We start from the raw sequence: 21,379 nt of genomic DNA, 5'->3' as shown, positions 1-21,379 counted from the left end.
AATACATAGGCTGATATATGAATTAAACTCATGGTCATGTTCACATTAATCTTATTCTATTTATTTTATGATAAAATAATGAAATTTTACATTTTAACCTTTTCATCTTCAGGAATATATACATCTGTGTACACATGACTACATTATAGAAATAGCAACATAGAGCAGTAATCTACATCACATTAAATCTACTTAACCTGTCTGGCCTTACCTTTTGTGGTAAATAAAATTAACGAATTAAAAAAAAAAATTCAAGTAAGATTAATAGTTAATCCATGTGTTAAGGCTTAAGCTGGGAGAAACTCATGTTAGAGGCTTAATGGAGTGAAACAGCACTGAGAAAAGATTAAAAATAATATTTAATTCTTCCAGTATTTCATCCCAGTCACTGAGACATCATCAGGGAGTACAATATGAGACTTATAACACACACAAAGGAACATAATAAGTGAAACATACTAACTAGGTGGGTCGCCCTCTGTGGTACCATCATCACAGGTGGCCTTCATCGAAGGCCACAAAGTATTAGTGTTTCCCATATTTTGATAAGTTTAGTGCAACCATATTTATTCAAATTAGGCTGATTTCTGAGAGTAGATTAAAAATTTCAAATTTTTAATCTACTGCAGATTCCAAAAACAGTCTTTCTCTTCTAAATTTACTGCATGGAGTAAGGTGTCTTTTACCAGTCGAGTCTATGAGCTGTATCCAAAGTAAGACCAAATTGACCATAGTCGTGACTGCAGATGTATTTTTTGTGTTCTTCCATGTGGATGCTGGCTGATCTTTTTATCTGTCTACAGTAGTTGAACTTGCAGGAACAGAGCACTTTATATACTCCAGGCACTGAAAGAGGGAGCTGATCTTTAGTAGAATGGATAAGGATAGCAAGTTTTTGGTGGGGCTTGAAAGCCATGCAGAGATTGTATTTCTCTAAGATTATTATTATTATTATTGTTATCATCATCAGACCTCCATGGAGTCAAGAGACTCATTGCCAGAGGTCTCACTCTCACATGCACAGTTCATCATACCTTGACTTATTATTATTATTATTCCTGATACCTCCAAGGAGTCCGAAGACTCATCGTGGGAGGACACCTACAACTGTCTCAACCACTACACCAAACCTCTACTACGAATCATCTCCATCAAAGCCATCTACTGCCCACCTCCACCACCACCACAACTAGTATTTTTTGTCTGTAAATTGCGTGTTTTCTGAAGTTGACTTAAGTGCATTCCGTGTCGTTGCACTCACCACACTTTCAGTATATTCCATTTACCCACCACTCTCCATGCAAAAATTCTATCCCCCTCCCTTTACACCCTCCTATACAGCTTCCAGGGATGGCTCCAGACAGCTTCTACCTGTCTCTATGAAAAATCTCACTCACATTAATCTGGTAATTACCCCTTACCAACTTATATGTCTCGATCATGTCCTTCCTTTTCCTTCTATCCATTTGGCTCTGCAGTTTTAAAATCTTACACAAAATTTGCTGTATTAAACTGACATCCCCACACGCTCATCCATTCGGATAGTCTATTCAGGTCCTCTTGTAATGCTACAACATCTGCTCTACTTCTCATAACTCTCCCCAACTTTGCATGATCTCTGTAAACAATTATATATCATTATTTAAGCTCCTTCCATTGTCATTTACATACAAATTAAACAATAATGGCCTGGAAACAGTACAACTAGTGACTTTTGCTCTTCTAGGATATCACTCCCCATACACAACCTACTGATATCTATCACATAGCCAATCTCCAATCAATGCACTGATCTGCTATTCAAGTCAATCTGTTTCAATATAACTGTTAATTTGTCATGTGCAAATTTATCAAAAGCCTTTGCAAAATCTAAATATACTATTGTATATGCATCTCCCTTGTCCAGTGTATTCATCGTCTTGTTATAATAAGTAAGCAGATTGCTAAAACGTCCTTTAGCAAACCCATGCTGTTTATCAAAGAGAATTCTGCTACTGCTGTCAAGTCAGTTCTGAATCCTTCTCCTCACTAGTTTCTACAACACCTTGACCACAACTCCAGACAACAGATTGGTCTATAATTCAAAGACTTAGTCGTATTATCCCATTTATGAAGCAGAACAGTTTTGTCCTCTTTCCACTCCTTTAGAACTTGGACCAATCTCTTTCCACTCATGTTAATAAGATAAGTTAAAGCTCTACTTGGAACATTTCCTCAAGACGCATGGTGATACACTATCAAGTCCTATGGTCTTGTTGACATCAAGTTTGCTCAATACCGCATATATCTCCTACACACTTGCCATCAGTGGTTTCTATCCTATTCCCACTGCTCTCAAGTTCTGCATTATGTAACAATCACAAAGATGGAATACTTTAATGAACTGCTCATTTAACACCTCTACTATATCCTCCTCAATGTTTATCATTCTTCCATTATCACTGACTAATGTCATCCTCCTATAATCATTCTTCCTTCTGCTGGCCACATATCGAAAAAACTCCCTATGATTTCTTTTAGTCTCATTTGGCAATCTGAAAATATGTATCTTGTCCAAAACATGGAGATTTTAGCTGATCGTTTTTGTTTAAATTTTTGTTTGTTTGAAAGGCACTCTCAACTTTTGCACCACACAGATACATGGTATGAAAGAAAATTTAAAGAGGCATGTGAAACATTCATAAAACAGCCAAATTTAAAAACAATAATGATGAGCTAAAAATCTCCCAATACATCCCTGACAACAGTATACTTCTTCAGATTGCCTGGAGTACCTGACAGGTAACACTGATCTCAAAAAAAAAAAATAATAATAAATAAAATAAAATAAAAATAAACAGTAATAATGGAAAATAAGTAAATAAATATTAATAATATCAGAAATAGCAAGTTAAAGTAAAAATAACTTCAAAAAGCTAACAAGAGATCCTAGAGATTTTTTCTTTAATATATATATATAGTATTCTAGATGAAATATCATAGGTCAACCAGTAAATGATTATGGTGTGTGTGTGTGTGTGTATTCTTTCTACGGTAATATGAAGTATCAAGACTAAAAATGAGGTGCAAGAACCAGATGACATTAATAAGAAAATTCTGATTGGCTGATGTAATTAATTATTAATCTTACTTGCATTTTTTTTGTAAAAAGATTTATTTTATTCTTATTTTAGTTATTTTTTATTTTAACTACAAGAAGTCAGACTTCATTGAGTTAAGCAGATTTAGCTACATAAAACAGTAAGTTGGTGTAATGTAGTCATTTTATAGAGAGATATATATTTCTGAGATGATCTTAATATCAAAATGTAGAATTTTATTATTAAAGCTTTTATCTCAGATGGTAGTAGACTCATAAATCGAATATAATGAATACTGTTCATCATTTCACTGAATGAAAGTATTCACATTACAGTTTTGTGATACCCTATGCACATCCAGTTCATCTATCTCTATTTTCCCATCCATCATCATCACATCTGGCAGTGTAATATCACTCATCACCTGGATGGTACACCCTTTGCAAAACGAACAGTCAGTAACTCAGCTATTTGGTTTCCATCTGTTACCTCCCCACCATCGGCACTTTTTAAAGTCATCCCTCTACATTCTTCTGTTTACTTGCCACATAGTGAAAGAGCCCTTTAGGATTTCTTTTGTCCTCATTAGCTAGCTTCCTCTCATAATTCATGGGCATGCTGATCACCTTTTATGTGTGTGTGTGTGTGTGTGTTCTTTCTACAATGTTGTCTTTCTGCAAGTCCTGTTTAATGATTCTATTCATCTATCTAACTCCAACCTGATTTATCCTCCTGACTCTGGGTATGCAGTTTGATACTGCTTTCTTATACGCCTGGCATTAGTATACACAAACTGCAATATCCTCTTCATCCCACAACCTCCCTTATGTCTTGCCTTGATTATCTCACTAAAGTTAAGAACTTGGGGAGCTGCATTTAGCATCATGTGGTCATTCTCTTATCTACTCGGCTCTAGGTTGCCTGGACCCACACCACCTTCACTCCCCTAAAACATTCTAGCTTCCATAACTCTGCACTTCCAAACTCCCCATGAATAATATTTTTTCACGGCACCTTACTCCAAATCCATTCAGATACAAATCATTCACACATCCACCTACCTGACATTAGTCCTTCTGCACAACCAGCACTCTGACTCATTCACGATCATAGTTCTTCATCTCAGTTTGCCTCTATCATACCATGCCAGAAGGTTCACAACTTTTACCTTCTTACTTTTCTTATTCTTTTGTACCAACAAATTCTTTTATACCACACTTGTCTGCCATACTGTCATCTTCTTGATCATTAATACTAATCAAAATAATCATCTCTCACCTTTCCTCTCTGCATCCTAACAGTATCAGTAACATCATTAATTTTGGTTCCAGGAAAACATGATTTTGTTACACACTCTTGAAGCATTCCTCTTATCATGGAATAACCAGACAAAATTCTATTCTTATTCTCTCCCATTTTTTTGCTTCCATGTCATACCACCCACTAAGCATTTCTTTGACTATTTTTTTTTTTTTTATGTTGCTCTCCTATACAAAAGGCAGAAGGGCCTATAGCAAATAAATTTGTGTTTGCAGAATCTCGTGTTTTGTTCTGTGGAGAACCTTACATAAGTATGCCACCCCCCCCCCCCTCTCTCTCTTTCTCTCTCTCTCTCGTTATTATTATCTGGTCTCTTCATTTTCCATCATTTCATTTCATTCTTGCAGACACTCTTATCATATGCATGCTCGCTTGCTTCCAACACTTTAGGTGCAACATCAGTCTTGCTATTCACAATTATATTTTTTTACATCCCATCTTTCAATTCACTGTTATCATTCTTCTTTCTTTTCCCACTCTTTTGGCACTCACTCTCACTACACTTGTGACACATGCAGTTATCAGTTTCGTTTTCTCTTTCCATGCATCTTTCATTCTATGAAGCGAATGAAATCACACATGTTAAAATCATCCACCATTGTTTGCATTGGTGCCATGATTTACAGTACAGTATATTTATAACAAAATAAAAGCTTTTAAAATCACAGACAAACAAACTTCAAAAGTACAAACAAATGACCCTTATAAGCAAGCAAACACACATAAAAATAATAATCCAGAAAAAATGAACCAGTTATGGCTGAATATTTTCAAAAACAACTAGTCTTTTTGCTCTAAAAATCTCAACGCATAGTGCCTTGCATGTTGGCAATAATCATTCATTGCCATCAGATCCTTAATTTTTAAGGAATCGTTGTCTATGATTCCTTACAGATTTGAAGTACAGGCATACTTGGTGACATGACTATGTAGATTCCAGGCCAGTGTTGTATAGTGAATCACTACCCCCCCCCCCCCACACACACACTTGTAGATGCATACAGTGGTTTAATAACATTTTTAAGCAGTCATATATATATATATATATATGACAGAATGATCATTGACTCGGTTAACATACATAGTTTTATGAAAAATATTGAATGACTAGAACCGAGATTTAATTAAAAAGGTTTTAATATAAACACACTACTAGTTTCGGCCTGTAACAGCCTTCTTCAGGTGACATTATAAAAGAAAAAACACTAAACATTGAGGGTTAAAAGACTATGAACATCATAGACAGTCTTTATACATAATTAGCATTAAAACGTTGTAGTTGTATTTGAAGCTGTTCTTTCATTTGTTGCATTGTTGGGAGAGTGCGTGCTTGCTGCATCACGTGAACGCCAGTACATGATTACAGCTGAATGACTATCCGGGAGGTTGTAGCTTAAGTTGTTATTTAGATGAACAGGATTGAAGATGATTTCTCTCGATTCCACAGTTTTTCTCTCTATTTCGTCACTGCAACGGAAGATGTTTGTAGATTTTTCCCAGCAGACTTTGTGACTTTGGTTATTATCATTAGGATTAGCCGAGAAGAGGATATGACTTGATAATGCACTTGCTCGCTGTCTCTTGTAAGTAATGTCTCTCATGTGTTCTTCCATACGCATTTCGACAGATTTGTCTGTCTGCCCGAAATAAGGAATATCGCAGTCACATAATATTTTATATACGCCAGGGTATTTGAGTTGATGATGACAAGGTTTTGGGTGACTAATTAAGGAACGGATCTTTGGAAGTGGAGTGAACAAGGTTCTGATATTGTATTTTTTTAGAACTTTTGCTAATTTATGTGAAACAGTACTTATGTAAGGAATAGATATATTGCTTTTGAATCTATTTGTTTCTTCTGAGTGATGTCTGGGAGGATTACGAAGGAATTTGTTAATGATTTTCTTGGAATATCCATTAACTTCGAAAGAAGTTTTCAGATGGTTTATTTCTGTAATCAGTTCATTTGGATCATCAAGAAGAGAACGGGCTCTATGTCCCAAGGTGGAAATTATTCCAAGCTTATGAGGAGGGAAATGATGGGATTGACTGTGCAGATATCTGTTGGTATGTGTGGGTTTTCTATATATCGATATTTTTAGTTTACCAGCAGAAGAGCGAGTCAGTTTGACATCAAGAAAAGGCAAGGAATTATGGTTTTCCTCGAACATCTCAATAGCCGACATCAAAGTATTAAGTTTACTGCTGAGCTTGAAACGGATAATTCCTTGCCTTTTCTTGATGTCAAACTGACTCGCTCTTCTGCTGGTAAACTAAAAATATCGATATATAGAAAACCCACACATACCAACAGATATCTGCACAGTCAATCCCATCATTTCCCTCCTCATAAGCTTGGAATAATTTCCACCTTGGGACATAGAGCCCGTTCTCTTCTTGATGATCCAAATGAACTGATTACAGAAATAAACCATCTGAAAACTTCTTTCGAAGTTAATGGATATTCCAAGAAAATCATTAACAAATTCCTTCTTAATCCTCCCAGACATCACTCAGAAGAAACAAATAGATTCAAAAGCAATATATCTATTCCTTACATAAGTACTGTTTCACATAAATTAGCAAAAGTTCTAAAAAAATACAATATCAGAACCTTGTTCACTCCACTTCCAAAGATCCGTTCCTTAATTAGTCACCCAAAACCTTGTCATCATCAACTCAAATACCCTGGCGTATATAAAATATTATGTGACTGCGATATTCCTTATTTCGGGCAGACAGACAAATCTGTCGAAATGCGTATGGAAGAACACATGAGAGACATTACTTACAAGAGACAGCGAGCAAGTGCATTATCAAGTCATATCCTCTTCTCGGCTAATCCTAATGATAATAACCAAAGTCACAAAGTCTGCTGGGAAAAATCTACAAACATCTTCCGTTGCAGTGACGAAATAGAGAGAAAAATTGTGGAATCGAGAGAAATCATCTTCAATCCTGTTCATCTAAATAACAACTTAAGCTACAACCTCCCGGATAGTCATTCAGCTGTAATCATGTACTGGCATTCACATGATGCAGCAAGCACGCACTCTCCCAACAATGCAACAAATGAAAGAACAGCTTCAAATACAACTACAACGTTTTAATGCTAATTATGTATAAAGACTGTCTATGATGTTCATAGTCTTTTAACCCTCAATGTTTAGTGTTTTTTCTTTTATAATGTCACCTGAAGAAGGCTGTTACAGGCCGAAACTAGTAGTGTGTTTATATTAAAACCTTTTTAATTAAATCTCGGTTCTAGTCATTCAATATTTTTCATAAAACTATATATATATATATATATATATATGTAAATGGCATAAATAAAGCATTTAAGCAAAACATGAAATCATAGAGAGATGCAGCAAGAAAAAATGTTGTAAATAAACGTGTTCATGAATACTGCACATTCACTGCTTCACAGGAGATTTGTGTCACTACAAATGTCATATTAGTGAATGTGGCATTATATAAATAGACATTCATCATAATTGAAAAGTGTTATATGAGTGGATCGTCATAAAGCAAAGCAGGCAGGGTATTACTGTAGTTATCTGAAAGACTAATATGTAATAAATTTGATTACTTTTCTGTGACTGTAATTAATTAATGATTAATAGATGTGATTTCCTTCTAAATGTGAATTTTTATATTATAAAAAAACTGTTACATTGTTATTACCTTGTGAAAGGTGGCTCTGATGATGTTAGTTTAATAGTAGAGAAATATTAGCAGTGAGTTTATAAATAAGTTCTAATTGATTTTGTTAAACCATGTTCATCATCATCATCATCATCATCAAATTCCTGCCATGTACCCTCAAGGGGTGTACAGGATATGACAGTACTACATGAAAAAATTACATCATTACTAACTTCCTATCTACAATTTTCCTCCAAATCAGTCTGTTACTTGTCAAGACTCCAACATTATCAGATCTTATATTTCTATCGTCTAAGGCACTTTGTACCGTATCAATCCACCTATATCTTGGTCTTCCTCTGGGTCGTTTTCCTGCCAACCTGGCAGAGAACACTTGTTTTGCTAATCTTTCCTCTCCCATTCTATTTAAGTGACCATACCATCTGAGATTAGCTCTGCTAACGCATTCCTGGATGCTGACAATGTCAAGTTCTTTCCTAATATCCTCATTTTTAATATGATATTGCCATTGATGCCATCTGTTCACACCTCTAATCTTTCTCAGGACTCTCATATCTGCGGTTTCTAGTCTTTGGTCAAGTGTTTTACTTCTGACCCAGCTCTCAGATCCATAACTTAAAATTGGTTTGAACACAGTCTTGTATACAGCTAATTTAGTGTTCCAACTAATTTCTTTCTTATTCCATATGAATTTATTCAATTGACTTCCCACCATACCAGCTTTGCTGATTCTGTTGTCTATTTCTATATTTAGTTTACCATCTTCAGTAAAAATTGTGCCTAAGTAGCTGAAATGTTTTACTTGTTCCACAGGTTCTCCATTCACAACACAGTTGACATTTTCAATGATTCTGCCTATTTTCATTGTCTTTGTCTTTTTATTGCTGACCTTCATACCATATCTATTACAACAGCTATTCAATTTAGTCAGAGAATCTTGCAGACTTGTAGCGGATTTATTTAGAAGTATAACATCATCCTCATAAAGCAAAGAGCTGACATTAACATCTCCAATTTTGATATCAGGTTTAATACCACATTCCTTCATAATGTGATCCATATAGATAATGAATAACAGAGGGGATAATGTACATCCTTGTCTCACACCAGATTTAACATTAAACCATCTTCCTGTACTTCCTTCAATTCTAACTGCTGACTCACAACTCAAATAAAGACTAAGTATTGCTTGATATAATGCCCCATTGACACCATATAACTGCAGCGTATTGAATAGCTTCTCTCTTGGCACCTTGTCATATGCCTTTTCCAAATCGACAAAACTTAAATACAGATCTTTGTTATATTCCCATGCTTTCTCGACTATTTGTCGTAAAGTGAAGATCTGATCCTGACAGCCTCTATTTGGCCTGAATCCAGCTTGTTCTTCACCAAGCTTTTCTTCCACAATTCTTCTCAACCGTTTCTCAAGTATACTTGCATAGATCTTGCCAGGAACACTCAGTAGGGAAATACCTCTGTAATTCTCACATTCAGTTTTATTTCCCTTTTTATATATGGGTACTATGAGAGCTCTACTCCAATCATCGGGAATTCGTCCCTCTGTCCAGGCTTTCTGAACTATGCAGTGCAGCCACTGTAAGACTCTTATACCACCATACTTCAGCATTTCTGGTCGAATATCATCTACTCCTGCTGCCTTTCCACATTTCAAGCCTTTGATGGCTTTTTCTACTTCAAGTATGGATATGTATTCCTGACTGCATGCCTGGTCAGTGTTTTTTATCACTGTGCTGTCATCACTGCTTGTTTCATTTAGCAGTTTTTCAAAGTAATTACTCCATACTTCAAGGATATCTTTTTCTCCTGTTTTCATTTCACCTTTATCATCTCTAATTCCTTTTACAGCACTCTTTCCTCCATTCCTAAGCTTCTTCAACAACCTCCAGAATATTTTGCCACCTTCTTGATATTTATTTTCTATATTCTTGCCAAAGTCCTCCCATGACTTTTGTTTAGCTAGTTTTACACACTGTTTAGCTTTCTTACATTTGTCTCTGTATTCTGTAAGAGTAAAAGCTGACTTATTTGCCAGGAACTTTTGATATGCTTTCTTCTTTTCCTCCACTGCCTCTTTAACTTCCTGTGTCCACCAGGGAGTTCTGATTTTTTTATCTTTGCACACAACCTCACCACATGCCTCTCTGGCAGAATCAATCAATGTTTCCTTCAGAGTTTGCCACTGAATCTCCAAGGTTTGATTCCTGTTCTCAAACTCTTTCATTTTCTTTTCAATAATATTTCTGTATTTTAGTCTACAGTTTACATCTGAGAGCTGCTCAACTTTTATTCGCTTTAAAACTTTCTTACATGTTATTCTTTTCAATATGAAATTCAATTTTATCCTGCTCAAGACTAAATAGTGATCACTTCCAATTTCAAATCCTCTGTACACTCTGGTGTCCTGCACCAGGGAGAAAACATCACTATCAACAATAACATAGTCAATGAGACTTTTCTTATTCCTAGCCTCTTCTCTCCATGTGAATTTGTGCACATTTTTATGTTGGAACATGGTGTTAGTAATAACCAGTCCATGTTCTGAGCAGAAATCCAACAGATATTTGCCATTATTATTAGCTTTGCTCTTTTCTCCAAATTTTCCCAAAATATTTTTGTATGTCTCACAATCATTTCCTACTCTACTATTTAGATCCCCAACAAGGACCAACTTTTCCTTTTTCACTGTGTCAGTTGCTTTTTCTAAAGCCTCAAAAAATTCCTCCACTTCTACCTTAGTAGAACCTTCTGTGGGACCATAGGCACAAATAAGTCTCATTGTCCAGTTCCCCATTCTCATATTTGCCCACATTACTCTACTTGAGACTGACTGCCATTCAAGAAGATTAGCCTCGTATTTTGTGTTGAATACTATGGCTACTCCTTCTTTTCCTTGATTGTTATTGCCTGAATATAACATTTTGTATTTATTGCTCAGAAAGATCTCACCAGTTTTGGTCTTTTTTGTTTCAGTCACCCCTATTATGTCGATCTGGTACTTATCTAATTCCTCAGCTAGCTCCATTTCTTTGCCATTCAGGCTTCTTACGTTGATAGTACCGATCTTTAACTCTGGTGATGTTGAGTTGGGGTTTGTTTTCAGATTTGTTCCAGTAGCTGACTTTTCGCTGTTCGCCCTGGTTCCCTGGCGAAAACAACGGGGGCCTTGTTTAACCGGGCAACGCCCCAGCCGGCATGAAATTTTGTCATGTTGTACCATCATTTTGTATATTGGTTTAACCAATAAGAATACAATTTGGTCGGCTAAATCCCAAATTGCCAGCCCATCCTCGTTCGTTCAGTATCAAAGTAGATACCCAACAGGGTGCACCACGAGAAGGTGAGGATTGGACACTAGGTCAGAAGCCCTGGTCGGTTCTCCGCATTCCTTTAAAGGCTATGTGGAGGTCTCCTCTCAGTTAAACCATTAAACATGGTTTAACAGATTAAACCATGTTTAATCTGTTAAATCAATCCAGTTCATTTAATATTTTTCATCTTTTTTCTTCTAATACATACCATTTTTAAATTGGATAATTCAAGTGTTTACTTATTTTATACATATATTAGATGCATTAGATTGAATCTTATATTGTTATTTTAATAATTTTTAGGATTCTCATGTTGATTTGTACATGATGAGTGACATTAATTCTGAACTAGATCTGGACAGAAGAAAATTAATAGGGATGGCATTATTGCTGGGTTGTGATTATAAAAGAAAAGGTGTTCCTGGAGTGGGAAAAGAAACTGTAATGAAGTTAGTGGGGAAATTGAAAGATGTGGATATTCTTAAAAGGCATAAGATCCTTGTTTCACTTTATACAGTATTTACTTAAACCTTTTGCAATATATTAATCATGCTTTTTTAATTCAATGAGTATAGTTGCATGAATTATAAAACAAAAATATTTGTTATTATATAGTGTTTACTAGGGTGACTCCCCCCCCCCCCCCGATGCCTAACCCCCCCTCGAGTTCCGGACTGGTAGGCCAGTTCTCCTTGAATTTTGAAAACTTGAAAGCCCCTGAGTTTCAAAACGTTTCAAATAAATTGACAAAAAACATGACACAAAAACGTTACAAAAAAAGCTTATCATTTTATATTATAGAGTAGATAAAGAATAAATATATATATATATTTATTCTTTATCTCCTCTATAATATGAAATGATTTACCTCGGAGCCATATATAATTGACGTTTTGTACTTATTTTTTATATTAATCCCGCCGATGAAAGTTTGAAAATTTATAGTGCATTTTGGGTGGACTAAGGGTTAGATAATCTGAAATCTCTGCTCTAGAGACCAAATATGTACTCTTTCAAGCCTCAAATAAGCAAGATGGTAGCATTGCAATTATGATGAAAATTGCCACCTAAATTGCATAAAAGGATTATGACTTACATATATATATATACAACTTACATATATATATATATATATATATATGACTTACATCACATCACAGTAGCCTTGAGATCTCAAGGCTACTGTGTCCAACACAATTAAAATTTTATTCATACTATCAACAGTTACCCTTTTCGTTTTGTTTTTTTTATGTGAAAAGTTGCAGGCTTATAGCACATCAGTACCATGGGGAGGGGGGGGGGACTAAGAATTTTTATTATTTTCTTATTTTGAATTTTTTGCATTTTTTATTTATTCTTATATAATCTGAAAACCTGTTCTAGAGATTAAATGTGGAACTATGGAACTTTTCATGCCACTTCAGGCCACCTATAAGCAGGGCAGTTATCTCACACTAGGCAAGAAAATTCATCTCCTGCCTTAAGTACAAACATTCATGTCCATAGTGTTTTGAACCCCCAGCCTGTTGATTTGGGAATAGGTACATTAACCACCTGGCTAACTAGACTGAGTAATTGGTCTGTTGTTTGGGTTGTTCGGTTAATATTGTAATAAGCTTGTGATGATGACTATATTTGTTTGTTGTGATCTTATTACAGAAGTTATCATGGTGGAATAAGGGACCTTCATTACTCACTGTGATCAAAATTCCCATCCTATATCCAGTGATGGTTTTCCAAAAAAAAGTGCCAAGAAAATATAATAACAGCTTATTGCAAAGTGTTATGGGCTTCAGTTTAGGCTGTGAATGAAGCTGAAGTTTTTGTCTAAAGCTGTTTTGTTTTTCCCTTATATTAAAAGAGCTAGGTTTGATTTTGAAATGGTGAATTTGCCACCTGTGCCAGTGGCATTTGTGCTTTTGGTGACATGCTAAAACTATTGGGTCCACCTCTTCATCACCAAGATGGTAGTATTTCAACATTAATTAAACATAAAGGCATCATTCTTCTTATTCAACTCCAGAATAGATGACCAAATCACTTCTGTCTTTATTTAAACATTGAATTGCATGCCTTCTGGGACCTATTGCCAGAAAGACAGAAGAATTTTGAAAAACCTGGATACCAAAAAGGTTTTGATTCTGATGGAATCCCACCAGTTGTGCTCCAGAACTAACACCTGTTCTTTATCATTTATTTATACACTGTATTATACTCAGCTGTTATCCATCCTACAGCATGGAAGCAAGCCCATATACAGCCAAAAAAGTGATGTGTCTACCTTCAAAATATCGACCTGTTGCTCTTGCTTCGGTATTTGTTTAAAGCATAGGTTCTCAAACTTTTTTGGGCCACTGCTCACTTTGCAAGACATAAATTTTGTAACGTCCCCATTATAATAGTTTTCCGTGTTCAAGCCGTTTGATATTTTTGACGTAAATAGCAACTAATGATACATCACTGCTTATGCCGTTAAATTTTTAAAAAGAAGTGGCCAATATGTGCTTCATCTTGAACACAGTTATTGCTATACCGATTTTGGTGAAACGTAGCCCATATGTAAAGATTGTAAAATGTATGCTCGAATAACATTATGCACAGTTTCATACAATTGTTTAAATGTGGAATACAATTAAGAGATGCATTGCATTAGTAAGAATCTTATTGTAATAATTAAAACACCATTAAATATATTACAAAATTGTTTATTTCTAACTTATAAAGTAAAAATACAAAGCAAAAATAACAAATTAATGTGAAGTTTCATACAATGGTTTAAATATGAAAATTCGGAATACATATTAAGAGATTGCATTACATTAGTAAGAATCTTATTGTAATAATTAAATCACCATCAAATGTATTAGATGGTTTATTTCGAAACTTACAAAGTTAAAATACAGAGAAAAAATAAGAAATTAATGTGAAGGATAAGCCTGGTGCATTTTTAAAACTTTGTTAATATCGGGTTCAACGTTCGTTAAAAACAGTCGTAAATTGCCACAATCAGTATATGCAATCGGTTCCTTTTCTTAGATAGTAAATTCACTACAGCACTAAACCCAAGCTCAGCCAAATAAGAAGATGGAAATGCAATTAAAAATTTCTGCGTTATTTCCCATAATCCAGGGTACAGTGTCGGTTTTGATTTTTGAAGCCAGAACTCTCGGTATCCAGTTTTGAATGTTATTTTTAGTTCTTCATTTGTTGCGAGTTCTATGAGTTCCACTTCTAAATTTGATGCCCGCTGTGCTTACATATGAGAAAGGATCTAGAACCCCATTTGGTATATTCATGTTTAGAATATCCTTGAATCGCTCATTGAAATCAGCATGGAGAACCTCCAAGTGTTGGCAGTATGTAAGTAAATCTTCCTTTTTGAGAGACACTGCTGATAAATTTGAAAAGTGGCTATATTCCCCTCGGCCCATATTCCGCTTGAACAGAAAAAGTTTCCCTACAAAAGCGGCAATAACGTTTTTTGTTTTAATTCAATTCAATTCATCACCTTGTAGTTGTAGATTGACTTCATTAAATATTTTATAGAAGTCTGTCAAATAAGCGATGTCATTTTTGGATGTAATCAGGTTGGCCTGCAAATCCGTCGTCTCTGTTTTCTACGAACTCTAGTACTGAATCATACAAATTGTAAAATCGATTCAGACAAATACCTTTTGAAAGAACTTCTGTGTGAAGCAGCAAATGATTGAAATCTTCATCGTTTTCACTACAAAGTTGGCTAAACAATCTGTCACTCAATGAATTGCTTCTAATCTTGTTGACTACTCTAATAACGTAATGGAGCGACATGTGCAGGCGTTCACTTAAATTTTTCGCAACCAAATGTTGACGATGAAGTACACAACGTATAGCGAGTACATTTGGTACTGCTTGTTTCAAATGCGCTATGAAACCCTTGTGGCGCCCTGTCATTGCTGCAGCACCATCAGTAGCAGCAGACAAAATATTACGAATAGGAATGTCTTTCTCTTGAAAAAAATTATTCATGATATTAAACATAGATTCTCCCTTTGTATATGCTTCCAAGTTTTTAGCGAATAATAATTCTTGACAAACTTTTTCTTCTTTTATGAATCGTACGTATGATAAGAGTAGTGGTTCATTATTTGGGAGAGTTGATTCATCGAGTTGAATGGAAAATTGGCATGTCTTCAAATAATCGCACAATGATTTTTCAACGTCTTCAGCCATTTCATCGATTCTTCTTTGCACTGAATTATTGCTCAAAGGAATTTTCCTGATGATATCTGACGCTGGCTTATGAAGCACAGTGTTTATTACTTCTTTTACCAATTGTGTGTGATTTTCCCACTTTTGCGATTAATAATGAAATATTATAAGAAGCTTGTAATCTGTCATTATCTTGTTTAGTGGACGACTTAAAAAGTTTTGATATAGTTAGATGTTTAAAATTTTTTTTTCTAATACTTGAAAATAGGACAAATCTTTATCCTTTTTGTCAGCATGCATTTTAGTCAAATGCTCTTGTAGCCTAGAAGGCTTCATTTGAAAACACTTTTTGCCAAATCAAGCACTTGGGTAATAATTGGTTCATAGGAGACTGAATAAAACCATATTTCAAATACTCAATACTGTACTGTCGACATTCCTTCTTATATTCAGACATAATGAAGTAATAAAATTTGCAAAAATATTCACAAAATAAAAAATTTAATTTACACTTTGTATGACTCCACTTATCTATCACACTTTCGACTGATGATTGTTGGCAAAGCACACAAAAAATAATGAAACTTATTCCTAATCCACTGGTATTTATAAATTTGAAATCTAGCCAGAATCGACTTGCATGCATCGACTTGTTTGCGATACCATCGTATTCGTGCTTTGAACAAGTCACTGCAAGCACCCATATTCCTGTCAAAACATACTGAATTGAGTGAATTACCTACGTAATAGTTGACCAACATACTAGTTAAGACTCGTCTGTTGCTTGAATAGACTAAAGCCTGTATGGCATGCTCAATTTTTACAATAGCAAAACATGAATAAATTTTTTAAGTATATAAAAAATAGAAGTTAAAATATCCTGTATGACACATTCAATTTTTTATTTTGTACACAAACGCATTTTGTTTGTCCGACCACAACATTGTCCAAATAATTATAAATAATAATTAATAAATAAAATAATTACACAAGATTTAAACAACAAACCTACAAGACAACCACAGAAAACAGTATAATAAGTTTCGAATAATATTTGCTTTGTTTTTTCCCTCTAGTTAGCAAAATAAGTGAGTACTAACTAGGCTAACTAAAATTTACGATTTTATTTCTTTCTTGCCATTATTATTTTTACTCGTAATATTAAATTATATAAAATTGGGTTTATTTTTTTACAAATCAATTAGAAAAGTGGTTTTATATATTTTATATATATTTTGAAATGAAATATAACGAATATATTTGCTACTATAAACATAACCTATTATACACACATATATACATGCTCTATTTTCTCATTGACATCTATTTCTATCTGACATGGTAAATTTTCAAATGATTAAATAATTGAAATAGAAAATTGATAAAAAAATTTATCATGTAAGATGGGCATAAGATGAATTAAAATGCAATATTTAAATTTTAAATGATTATCTAATTGCAAAATCACGAAAATAATTAATTTTTAAATATATATTATTAATTTCTTTTATTAAGAGCCACTGACCCCTAGACTGCCTGAACGCCCCAAAATGCTTCTGATCTGACTATAGCCCCTTAGAAGGCTTCAGCTCCCACTGTGGTGGGCGGTACTGCCCACTTTTGGAACCTATGGTCTAAAGTAATAGAGAAGGTTATCGATAGTCAGCTTCTTTGATACCTGGCAAACTATCAACTAATTAGTGACTTCCAATATAGGTTTCACCAATCAAGATCTGCAGCAAATCTCATCACCTACCTCTGAACACGTCATGGAAAGGTTTGGAGAAACCTGTAGTGTTACACTTAACATTTTCAAGGGATTTGATAGAGTTTGCTGCTGAGGACGTCTCAGAAAATTGCCATCCTGTGGTTGACATGCTTCCTTTTAGCAGTTGGATTGCCAGTATTCTCTCAGGTCATTCACAGTGTGTAATGGTGGTGATCTCTTTTCATATTTTCTTATTAATGCCGGTGTTCCTCAAGGTTCTGTTATTTCATTCACCTTCTTCCTCATACAAGGGTTGTTTGAAAAGTTTGATAAATTTCCAATGGACAGCAACACAATTCGTTCATTCATACCAATGTCGACACATATCATCTTTTTCATGATCCCTGGCAAAATTTTAGCCACTTGTGACACATAGTTCTCATTTGAGAAACATTTAGAATGACCATGTTCGCATTTTTCATAAACATGGAGAAAAACAATTTTCGTGCAGTGATAAAATACTTTTATTTGAAGATGCAGTTCATGGGAACTCTGCACCAGGATTAAAGACTATTTATTTTTGGATAAATGAGTTTAAATGTGGTTGTAAGTCCATCAACGATGAAACACGCTCTGGATGCCTGACTGAGATCACTATAAAGGAAATAATTGACAAAATCCATGGTATCATTAATGAAGACCACCGAGTGAAAGTGCGTGAGATTGCTGAGATTGTAGGCATCTCAACTGAACAGGTGTATAGTTTTGTTGACTGGTGATCAGAAATGTATGTGAAAAGACATTTCAACGCAGTGTTTGGCAATGTTTAATCACAATTTGCAGGATTTTTTGCATCGATTCATGACTGTAGACAAAACTTGGATCCACCACTACACACCTGAGTCCAAGCAGCAGTCAAAACAGTGGACAATGCCCAGCGAAAGAGCTCTGAAAAAAAAAAAACAAAGACCGTTTTGTCAACTGGGAAATGAATGCCACTGTTTTTTGGGATTCCCAAGGAATTATCATGATAGATTATTTGGAAAAGGATAAGACAATAACAGGAATCTATTATGCATCATTGTTGGACCGTTTAAAAGAAGAACTGAAGAAAAAACGGCCAAGATTGGCTCACAGAAAAGTGCCCTTTCATCAAGACAATGTACCATCCCACACATCAGCCATCGCAATGGCAAAATTGCATGAATTCAGGTTCAAATTGGTTCCACACCCACCATATTCTCTGGACTTGACCCCGTATGACTTCTTCTTGTTCCGAAACTTAAAAATTTGGCTCAGTGGGAAAATATTTTCTTCGAACAAATATGTCATCAAGGCTGTCAATGAGTGTTTTGCACAATTTGACAAATCTTACTTTTTAGATGGGATGAAAAAATTGGAAACTTGCTGGACCAAATGTGCAGATCTCAATGGAGACTATGTTGAGAAATAAAGATGATATTTTTCAAAAAAATGTGTTTAACTTATTTTTTTACCTTTTTACAACTTTTTACAACTTTTCAACCCTCATATTCATGAACAATCTCCATTCATTCTACTCATATGACAAACCTTGTAGTGCCCAAAATTTCAAGCTTCGAGATCATCCTTCAATAAGTACTCTAAATACTGATCTCCACAACATCAGACAATAATAACTGAGTTGCCTTCAATGCTTCAAAAACACAATTTTTGTCTTTTTTTTTTTCCTCTCACAAAAAATACCTTAGTTCTTTTTCTCCTTACCTTTGACAGTAGTCAAGATCAGATATCCTTTCTCAGACTGACTCTTACTCCTAGGCTTTCCTGGCATCCTCTTTTGCTTAAGATATTACATTTCATATGTTCAGTTATTTACTCTGTACAAATCTCAAATATACCCGATCTAACCTTGGACTACTGCTTTTACATATGAGGATAGTGTACATAAAACTTCTCTAAAAATTCTTGATGATATTCATAATGGAGCAGTTTAGTTGATTAGCAACTGTCCCAGTGACTCTCTTCAGTTGCTGTCTCACAGATCAGTTTCCACATTTTATCTCTCTACAGATATTTCAATGGGCACTGTTCAACAGAACTAACATTCATTATGTCCCCCATTTTTGCTAGAACTACAGCAATGTGACCAACAGCTGCCCAACATTTTTTTTTCAGTTAAACTACTGAGTTACTGAACCAGCTATTCCTAGTCATCTTTCATTTCATCTACCTCTGTGGGCTCTTAATGCATTTACATGAATGCCAGGATTATCAGTAATAAAGGAGATAAGTTTTGCTGAATGAGCTATTTCCAGTCATCATTCATTTCATCTACCTCTCAGTTTTATGGCAGCCTTCCTCCACAAAGTATTCCTTGCAATTATGACCTCCAGTTCTTTGAAAAGAATATTAATGAATTACTTTGCTCTTCACTCTAGTCCAGACACACAGTGTTTATTTGCTATGCATGGGCTTGAGTCGAGTAAAGGGCTCAATGTGTGGGAGTTATAGAGTGATTGAAAAAAAAAAAAAGATGGAAAAGATCATTTTACTCCAGAGGAGCAAATATGGTGCTGCATCTGAAGTTGATGGACATACTAGCTCATTCAAGGATCAGTTATTTAAAAGTTGGATAATTGAGAATTCACTATATTTACTAAGTACAACAGTCAGTTTGGCATTTCTTAAAGTAATGTCATAGTAGTGAGTTTCTCAGATTATGTTTCAGAATTAACTTTGGAATTCATTTCAACAAAGTTAAATTCTAAGTTCTAATACAGGCTGAATTTAATGTATAATCAGCAAGACTTCATAGGTCAAATAAAAAAAAAATTCCATCACAAAATATCTTGCTCATGGCATCCAGTTGACATATATACAAAAATAATATATCCATTTCATTAAAACTTAAATAAAAAAAAAAAAAATCAGCTAATGCCTTTTAGTTCCTTATAGGGAGTAGGCAAGGCCATTTTAGCCCTGTCAAACTTTGAGAGACTGAGTGGGCAGTTCAATCTCCACTAGTAGCCAATCAGAGACAGCTGGCCCAAGGTTATCACTAATTAATCAGTACACAGTGAACAAGACGGCTAACAAGTAATGCCTTCTCATGGTCCCTAACACAATATTTTTAATGTCTGAAAATAGTGTGGGTTCGACTGCCAATTTTTTGAGCTTATGGGACGAAAAACCCGAGTTTCTGAGAGAAAAAACCTACTTGCCCATGCCAGAGATTGACTAACTCAGATACTGGTTGAAAAAAAGGCTTAGAAAATCTTCCTCTGCTCAGCGACTAGGTTTGAGCTCAAGTCTTTTGTCATGTGGTCAAGCACTGTAGAGTGCAGTGCTTGACCTTCTACTGAGCTACACAGGCTACTTAATATATAACATTACTTTATATAATATCCATATAATAAAAGGCACAATTTCAATTCCTTTTTATTTTATTCTGCAGTGTGGGGTGTTGAACACACACAGTATTGCACTTTGTAAATGAAAAGTAGTATTTACTCAGTTTCTCTTTATTCATTGTAATATTCTAATTGTATAATAAGCAAAATTATAATGTAGTTTGCTGTTTTTGAAAATGGCAGCATTTTCTCTTTTTAATTTCATTGACTAATCAAGTTGAATTCTTTTACATATAGGTTTGAAGAATGGAAAAATAGTCACCTTTTCCCCTCACTGAATCAGAACTCAATCCGGAAAAGAGTTCATTGTGATACTTGTAACCACCCAGGTAATATTATCAGTTAAAAAATATATTGTAGTGTTTATAATATGAGGTATCTACAGATTTTGAGGTATAACTTCTGATAACACTTCCAGTATGATAAGGATAAAATTGACTTTGAAATACTTTTCTGATGTTTTAACTATATTTGGGATGAACAATCCCTTAAGATGCATAATTTAAACTGATTTCATTACATAGACAGTGAAGAAAGAGCTTAGTGGCATGCATATACTGCCACTAATTTCTCAAAAGGACAGTTGCTGTCATGACCAAATATATGCAGTTTTTATATAAAATACAGTCAGCTATTACCATAGCATATTAGAGAAATAGTTCATTATAGTTAATAATTTGCTATAAT

The 21,379-nt window shown here is 34.7% G+C and overlaps 1 protein-coding gene across 2 annotated transcripts in view; it reads left to right on the top strand.

Annotated features, from left to right (window-relative positions):
- Gen (XPG-like endonuclease) overlaps positions 1-21,379 on the top strand; it is a 317,873-nt gene that overhangs the window by 110,335 nt on the left and 186,159 nt on the right. For both annotated transcript variants that reach the window (XM_090416218.1, XM_090416217.1), the window contains exons 6-7: positions 11,705-11,889; positions 20,930-21,021. In XM_090416218.1, coding sequence (XP_090272344.1) covers positions 11,705-11,889; positions 20,930-21,021 — 277 coding nt within the window. The remainder of the gene's footprint in view (positions 1-11,704; positions 11,890-20,929; positions 21,022-21,379) is intronic.

The sequence above is a fragment of the Typopeltis vanoorti genome, chromosome 3, assembly GCF_054136105.1.
Source record: "Typopeltis vanoorti isolate ZY-2024b chromosome 3, IOZ_Tvanoo_1.0, whole genome shotgun sequence".
In the NCBI taxonomy this organism is placed as follows: domain Eukaryota; kingdom Metazoa; phylum Arthropoda; class Arachnida; order Uropygi; family Thelyphonidae; genus Typopeltis; species Typopeltis vanoorti.
The sequence above is the reverse complement of the archived record's forward strand: the minus strand, read 5'-3'. Positions and strand labels throughout refer to the sequence as shown.